At 34.7% G+C, this 8,845-nt stretch overlaps 1 protein-coding gene across 2 annotated transcripts; it reads left to right on the top strand.

The window, feature by feature from the left end:
• Positions 1 to 3,309, top strand: LOC149069977 (mpv17-like protein 2). Of its 2 annotated transcripts, none has more exons than XM_089249483.1 (3): positions 1 to 79; positions 1,418 to 1,462; positions 2,632 to 3,309. In XM_089249483.1, exon 3 carries the CDS (start codon positions 2,670 to 2,672, stop codon positions 3,231 to 3,233), a length of 564 nt encoding a protein of 187 aa, XP_089105609.1. In that variant the 5' UTR covers positions 1 to 79; positions 1,418 to 1,462; positions 2,632 to 2,669; the 3' UTR covers positions 3,234 to 3,309. The 2 variants fall into 2 exon arrangements, with proteins under 2 accessions (XP_089105609.1, XP_089105608.1); XM_089249482.1 differs by having other exon boundaries at positions 24 to 103.
• Positions 3,310 to 8,845: the final 5,536 nt, after the last annotated feature.

Here is an 8,845-nt window from a genome sequence, read left to right as displayed (position 1 = left end):
GTGTTTATTTACATATGTTTCTCATTAGTCAAGGACGTCCTTATTTACACCGCTATGGACATGCAGTTTTAAGGATAAGGTAAGTTGTGAATGGGGAGTTTCGGTGAGTTCATGAACGGACATATTATCTTTTTGCTTTTCGTGATTAGATTCATTTTGTTTTGTGAATTAGTAGTTTGGTTCTAACAATTTTCAAGTTGAATAATATAGATTAAAAGACAGGCACATTGATCGATATTTCAGACATAACAGTTTCTTTATTCACTTGCATCACGTTTTCTTAATACTATGAATAAATATTCACCTTACTTTACGAAGAGAAAATATGAAATATTATTTTCAGATAATTTTACAGATTGTCAAACAGAGTCTATTGTCTCTGAAGAAAATATGAAACATTGATTTACTATTGTCAGAGCCCTGACTAATGGTTTTCTGTGCAGAATTAATCAGAAAGACTCTGTGAAATGTGACTACTGTGATGATCAAGAATCTAATGATCACTTTTTTATATGCAAACATTAGAATAAATTTTGCGTTACCTTTTTCCAAAGAATTGGTAGAGAAATAATCAGAGTAATCAATGTAATTCGAGATCTATGTTTATTGCTCTTCCAAAATTATTTGTTAAAGGATTGGAAGTGTATTTATCTAAATGTAATAGATTCAGATTTTTTTTTTTGAAAATTGTGATACATCCTTTCTTGAATTGTCAAGTTTTATTAGTCCCCGATTTGCTGTAAATATCACTGATTTGTTTTTCCATCTACTCTTATCTTGCAAACATTTTTGTAATTCTTGTATATATTTGTTTTTTGTAATTATTTTTTTGCTGCATATATTGTGATTTTTGTTACGTGGATAATTCAGTTGGATCATGCAAGTATTAATGTCTTTCTATACAAGACAAAAGCTATTTGTCTTGATAAATTTGTTTTGATTCAAGAAAATTTCTTGTGCTGTATATACTGTGAATATAACTTAATATTTGTACAATTTGTGAAAAGGCTGTGCACCTGTGTGGGTTTAGTGTGTGGGGTACCGTGTGAATGTGTATAGTTATATACAGTCAAACCTCGTTAATGAGTCACTCTTGGGATAGCAAAAATATGACTTAGTAAGCGGAGTGACTCGTTAAACGGAGTAAGAAATAGCTGTGCAAATTCGTACATGAGGACAATTGGGACTTCCAAAAAGTGATCCGGTAAGTAGAGTGACGTGTTAACTGGGTGACGCACTAACGAGGTTTGACTGTATACACATATGATAATAAATATGTTATATACATATATATTTTTATATCTTCCAATTGTATGGTGTTTTTTATATATTCTGATGCATCAAATTCTATCTTATTCTAAAAACTAACAATCTAACATTAACTTTGTGTTTCTTTTTTTTCCCCCTTATCCTAAAGATCTAGGTTGGTACAAAAGGACATAAAACAAGTCAAATCAGTAAGGTAAGTTGTGATAATTATTTACCCTTCAATCGCATTTATAGCTGATGGGTGATGATAAATTACAAACTAACGTATAATCACAGTAGCCACCGGTTATAGGAATCTCAGAGGAACAGCTATAGTATAATACCTAGATGGAGATTTTTTTTCTTTGGCAAGAAAAACGTTTGAAAGCCAAAGTTGCCAAGAGTGATGCAGAGTTATGCTTTAGGATGTTTTTCTTGCCAAAGAAAAATGCCAACACATCGCCAAAAGGTGATTATACTAAAGCAGTTGAAACGAAAAAATTATGTTAAAAAAACACTAATAAACAAAACAACATCATAAGATGCCAAGATTAAAAATATGGCTATAGCCAAAAATATATTTTTGGCGACTATTTTATTTCTAGCCTGTTGGCGCTTTTCTTCCTGGTGGGTGATGGTCAGCCATTTTCTTCTGCGGATATTATTATTTCCTTTGTCTTGTAGGTAGCCATCTTTTTTTTTTACTGTTAACCCTTTTATTGGTTTTAAAATTTTCCCTGATCTGCATTATAACTATGAATGCCCAAAGAAAATCATGTTAAGAACCTGAGATATTTTGAGGTGACTGAGATAAAGCAGATCAGGTTTGATGAGATATCTTGGGATCACTGCTGTAATGAGTAAATGTCGTCACCTCACAGAAGGTGCTAGTTATGTTGCACCCGAGTGACGTAGTAATAAGAAGCTCATCTACAACCATGAAGATTGCTCTCACGGTCCTGGGTTCGAACCCGATGGAGGATATAGATAAGATATTTTCCCTAACAAACTTGAGGCGACAACCAATAGAAAGCATCTTTATTTCCATCCCATTTCATTAACAAAGTACTTCTACAGTCAGGGTCACCACTATATTATTTATCAGCCGGGGGCAAGCATGTATTTTGGTGTCCCGTGAACTGTAGGAGCAGGATGAATTTGGTACCCCCCCCCCCTTAGTCAAGTGCCTAGGGTACCAGATCCCCTTCCCCTAGTTGTAGCCCTATCTACAGCAGTAATTTGCTATTTAGTAATAATTTATAAAATTAATCATTTTTATTTGCTGCATTATGTTTATATTGATGACACTTTGAAGCTAGGATCAAACTTGAATGATACATGACCAGATAATTTTTGAATGTTAATTTTTTTTTCCTTCCTCAGCATCACCCGAGTGCAGCAAATCATAAGAGCAGTCTCCGATGACAACTTTCCTGAACTTTGGGAAGCAACTGTTCAAAAAGCATCTTCTGCTCACAAATGCCACTTTCTCTATGCTATCTGGCGCTACAGGAGACATGATACAACAGAAATATGATATATTGACCAGCAAGAACCAAAAAGTGAGCTGGGAACCAGTGCGAACTTATCACATGACTGCAGCTGGACTCACCACTGGCGTTTTGTCACATTACTGGTACATTTTCATTGACAAGTTCTTACCTGGACGAAGTTTTAGAATAATATTGAGGAAAGTGCTCTACGACCAAATTTTGTTCTCTCCTGTGTGTATATCATTATATTTTGGTACACTGGCTGTTATGGAAGGCTCTGTATCGCAGATTAAAGAAGAACTGAATGAAAAAGGAACGAAGATTTACATAGCGGAATGGCTCATATGGCCACCAGTCCAGGTTCTGAACTTCTGTGTAATTCCACTGAGGTTTCGATTGATATTTGACAACCTGGTCTCCCTGGGATTTGATATTTATTCTCCATACATCAAATACTCATACAAATCACACACTTATGATACATGCGATTAAGTTTTTTTGTATTGGTAGACAGTGAAATGTGTGATAATACAATGAATCTTCTGAATAAAGTTATAAATTTGTTATATTCCTCCTGCTTAATATAAGTAATACATTTCCCAGGGCTTGGGAAATTGAAAAAAAAATATATTTAGGTGCGTAGCCGGTCAATTTGTCGCACTCAACTTGTCGTGATGCAAATTTGTCGCAATACAAATTTGTTGCAGTGTCAATTCGCGGCGGTACAAATTTTTCGTAGCTCCAATTCGTCTCGATACAAATTCGTGTCAGCTCCAATTCGTCGCGATACAAATTCGTGTCAGCTCCAATTCGTAGCTGTACAAGTTTGCCGCCGTGTCAGTTCCTCGTGATCTCAATTTATATATTACAGTGCAGAATCAATTCGTCGATTCTTCACTGTACATGTTCCCCGTGAGCTTGTATGTAGGTTTTTGTCTTACACGTGAAATAAAAACATGAACAAAAGTGTACACACAGTTAACTGAAAATAATTAATTTTTGTCAATGCAGAAAGGTCATCGAAATTAAAATTACAATATCAATTACATTTAAAAATTTAACTGCATATAAAACTTCAATTATATTTGAAAATTCTGTTATAAAAATTTGAAAAGTTAAATAATTGATTTTTGCTGTAATAAAATTTCAATATCTTGTGGAGAAATTTTGGTTTAAATGATATTCCCCAAATTACAGTGAACCTTTTAACGGTAAATTTCTATCTGCCCCATATCAAACGGTAGTTTCTCCCCCCCCCCCCCCTTCCCCGCCCTTCGAGAGTCACCAACATTTACCATTACAGTATCTCCATAAGAACCTGAAATATTTAATTAATAATTCAATTAAATTAATATTTAATTTTCACTGTATAAGCCACACTTCCCGCTTTTGTTGGTATTTCTATTTCTCACAGCAAATGGAGTTGGGTGCAGATCAAGGTTAGAAATGTATAGTGAATGACGATTCGATGAAGTTTTCATAATGCCCACCGGATGAGCATTGGCAATGTAACCACCAATAAGAAAGATGACTATGGGTCACAGTCGCATAGATATAATATAACCATTAATCTTATGTTTATAATCAGTCGCATATCTTTGGCTGGCTTGTTTGAATATTTTCACATAGTTTTCTTTAGCGTCTAAGCTTTTGGTACAAGGTTGGTGTGCTTGGTCTACATATTTTTGTCGGCAAAAACATGGAATTTTGCAAAACCGAACGTGGAAATGATATGTTGGTTTGCGTGTGTGTTTAAAAGTTTTCCCCCCATAATTCATGTTCTGAAATTAGAAAAACTTTTAATGCAATTCAAAATGAATTAGCCTATTATTAATTTTCTTCATTTGAGTTTTTGGTTGTATCATAAAATAGAGATACAGATTATACGGATGACAAAAAATAATGTAGTACTTTTTAAATTAAATTGTTTGAATTCACTTTAAATTGAAATCTTCTACGTATCTTTTAAAAAAATAAAAAAATTATGGTAGTTCAAAATACCATCACATTATTCTATAAATCATCATCAGGTTTTTACTGTGATATTCACGTTATATAAGTGTTTAAATAAAATGATACTCAAAGCACTGAAAATAAATAAAGGTTTAGATATTGTGGAGTGTTTATATGTGTACGATATGAATTGTTTTTAAAATTAAAATTATCCTAATAAATGCAGGCTATAATCAGAGACGGATTTATAGTTTTCCCACCTGTGGGCTATTCAAACCTTGCCTCCCTTCTTCCTTTCTAATTCATGTTCTTGATCACTAATTACTTAATTTTGATTACGCCATTTCACTTGAACTTTATCTTGGGATAAAGCCTGCATACCTCCTCCCCACCTAGGAAATATACCTCTGAACATAATCTTACATTGTCTGTTAATGTTAATTCACTTCTATTATAAGAAAAAATTTTTACTAATCATCAACTGGAGCCGTATGAGTGTCATGTACATGAAGTTACATACAATGGGCTAATTAAAAGTCTGATTTCATTCTTTTTACTCGAGAGTTGTTACTTTAGAGTTGAAAAAAAATCAAAAATCGATTGAAATTTGCAGTGGTGTCAGAGACAGAGATGCTGTTGGTGCCCAGGGTACTTTATGGAATGGGTATGAGCACCCAGAGAAATTATTCAGAAATCAAAATTTCCTACTCCAAGATCAAGACAAGAACCCACAAGTTCCAAAACTTCCGGCATCCTTGGCCAGTCAAAGGTGCCGACATGAAGGAAACATTGAGGAGGGGGGGGCTGAAAATCGCCATTCATTCCGTTTATAAGGGACTTATATTCATGAGTTATTGGATTTCGGGGGGGGCGGCTCAAATGGCATCAGTCCCCAGTTTCTGGTGCCTATGGTCGGAGTGTTTGAATATTATTTCGGTGTGATAATACAAAGTGATTTGAAATGTACATTGCATTGCAAAAAATAATAATTTGAAAATAAGACTTTTCGCAGCTGTTACATATAAAACTTAGCTATATTGTCATAAAAAATTCCTTAAGGACATATTCTCTGCATGGATACATTTAATAGTGAATTACGGAAATCGTGCTGGGGGGCCCACATTGATCATAATTTATTATCTCGATGTGCACCCCCCAACGCCCCTCGCTGCAAGAAATGGAAATCCCTACAGAAAGCGGGAAGCGCGGCCTATACGATGGAAACTAAATTTTCAAAATTTATTTGATCCCAATTTATTATTTGGGTGAGCTCCCCAACACCCCTCACTGCGAGAAATGGAAATACTGACAAAAAGTGGGAAATGCAGCTTATACGGTGGAAATTAAATTAAATTAAAATTTATTTGATCTCAATTTGTTATTTGGGTGAGCTTTTCAACTCCCCTCACTGCAAGAAATGGAAATCCCAACAGAAATACGGCTTATATGGTAAAAATTAAATGTTAAAAATTTATTGGATCCCAATTTATTATCTTGGTGTATGTTCCAATGTGTCCCTCGATGACTTCAATGAATACTTTCCTTCATTTGTTAAAAATTAAAACAGATGGGAAGGGGGAACATTTCCAATAAATGAGAAAAAAATTAGTTCCATTTTTTATGCCTAAAGCAACTACCCTATTTATAAGATCACAACAAACATGAATTTTAAAGCAATTCGTCGCGATGAATTGACAATACAGCGACGAAATGAGCCTGCGACAAATTTGTACCACAAGTTTGTAGCACGATGAATTGTCTCGCAGCAAATTGACTATAAAAACATGATTGTGTTTTGTTTCAACTTTTTGGGTACTTCATGTTCCCTTCCTAGTTAACCTTCAAGCAGTTTTTAAAAGTTCACCGAACCGCTGCCACAGTGGAATGGAAATACTAAAATCCTCTGTCAAAATGCTGCACTTTTTTGGATGTGATAGTGCTTTACCCCCATCACTGCTCCGAGAACAATTTAAAGAACTGAGGAAGAAAGAGACAGAGAAATGCTCTAGCTTTTTCTGTTAATTATACTATATGCTTATTGCTATACTATCCCGAAGGAAGGGAAAGTCTTTCTTTTATTATCCAGTTTGAAAAAAAAGCTGACTCTTACCAGTGGCACTTGATCTAACATAGGGACACAAGCCCCTGCAAAATTTTATGATTTTATAACTGTTTTTGTTTCAATATAAAATTTGCTACCCAGGACAGCTAGTTGGTGGAAAGCATGTTAGCGAGCAAAGCCTGCTTTACTTATAATAGCTGGGCTTATCAGTGCTGAAATAAGAGGGTTTTAAGGAGGCAATATATATATATTATATCTGAATTGCTGAAATACGGGCCATCAATTTAGGCAAGATATCTTGTCGTTCTTAGTGGTAAAAGAGACACCATCGTGAAATCAGAAAATTTGGTGTCATAGATTCCAATTTACCAATCTCACAGAAAATTTCAGTCTGGAATAGATTTCTCCGTTATCATGGTGCCTGGTATTGGTCAAGTCCTGCAGCTCTACCTTTTTCCATGTGTATAGATATTCAATGGGTACTGAATAAATGTGAAATATTTTCCTAATAATTCTACTGAGGTAATACTATGCAAACCTCAACAAGTTTGCCTTTATGCAGAGAGACCTCGCTGTGGAACGATGCCTGATAATTTTCTGTATCTTCTTTGAAATTGATTTTGCCCTATAATATGAAACTCCTTGGGCAAAATAAGTGCATTTTTGATTATACTAATTATGGAAAATGGAAAGAAATGTCTGCAACACAATTGCAGCACAGAGAGATAATCCCTCTACAAAGATATTTTTCTTGGGTCTACAGAATATCTAGGTTTCACAGTATAGAACTAGAGCAGACAAATTGACCTAGAATTTTTTGGCGGAAACAAAAAAAAACTGCTTCGAAATTTATAGAATTCGACAGCGTACATTTCTATATTTGAACTTTTGAGACTGATCTACGAAATATTTTTTTAAAGAAAAATTCACGCTCTCTCTTTTACCAGTAAATTAGACTCAACCTTACTTCTGGGATAAAATTGCATCTATGCAATGACTAGTTTAATTAGCAGATGAAGCTTATGAATACTGCATTTCATTAACGCACGAGGAAAAATACAGGTGTTATCAACATTCTAGACTCGTCAAGCCTGGCCCAAGTCAAATATTTTGACGGACTGGGCAGTACTGGTCGTTCTGTTCAACCACCTTCCAACATTTGATCATTGCCAATGGTGGAGTGGCCACAATACTTACCCATGACCTCTGAATGCATTGGGCCAGCCTCAATGCATGTGTGTAACAGACTCAACTTGCATACACAGGATTTTCTCGTGTGGTTTTCAATTTTTTTTTCTTCGGGGGATTTAACTTTTTTCTCCTGTAAAATAACACTACAATCCCCTTTATGTACACCAATGTCAACAGAAATGAACAAGATTTGATCTGGTTATAAGGCCAACCTTTTAGCAGCCAATGTTCCCAGTTGAGAACAGTATAAATTGGGGAAAAATGGACAAAACAGCAACTTTCCCTGAAAGTGAGAGGTTCCAAACTTATTTTTTATATATAATGTGATGTATTCCCAAGGGATCAACATGATCCATCCGGGAATTTATATTTAAGGGGAAAAATAAAATTTAATATTGTATTTTTAATTGCAAATGTTTTTCATGAGCAAGTCCAGAAAACATACAGGCTAAAATTTATCTCAGAACAGAAATTTGAGGAAAAAATTAAAAAAATCAGTCCAAATATGAATTTTGCACGCAAAGGTCACTGGGGGAAGAGGCAATTTTATCTTTCCAACTAGAATCCTAATTATTTTGTTGCATGGCAAATGAGCTAAGCCTATTGCGACTGAATTACAAAGTAAAAAAGTATTCAGAATTATCATGTAGCCACCCCCATAGAAAGACTAATAGGAAAGATTTTTCTGGTGTTATGTGTATAAGAACCAAAGGAAAGAAGTTTGCTGTCTCCTTTCCAGGAATCTAATCCAGGTTATCTTGCAGACAGATTTCTGGAGAAAACTGACTTTTCTTTCGAAAGGTTGCTATCAACATAACATCCAGTAAAACTGAAATGAGAAAACATCTAAAAAACCAAGGCAGTTACTTTATGTATTCAAAGAAGTCACATGACACAA

This window comes from Pholcus phalangioides, unplaced genomic scaffold (genome assembly GCF_987345545.1).
Source record: "Pholcus phalangioides strain wild (caught in Gottingen) unplaced genomic scaffold, Ppha-v1.0 ptg000022l_1, whole genome shotgun sequence".
Lineage (NCBI taxonomy): Eukaryota > Metazoa > Arthropoda > Arachnida > Araneae > Pholcidae > Pholcus > Pholcus phalangioides.
This window is presented reverse-complemented; position numbering and strand designations above follow the sequence as displayed.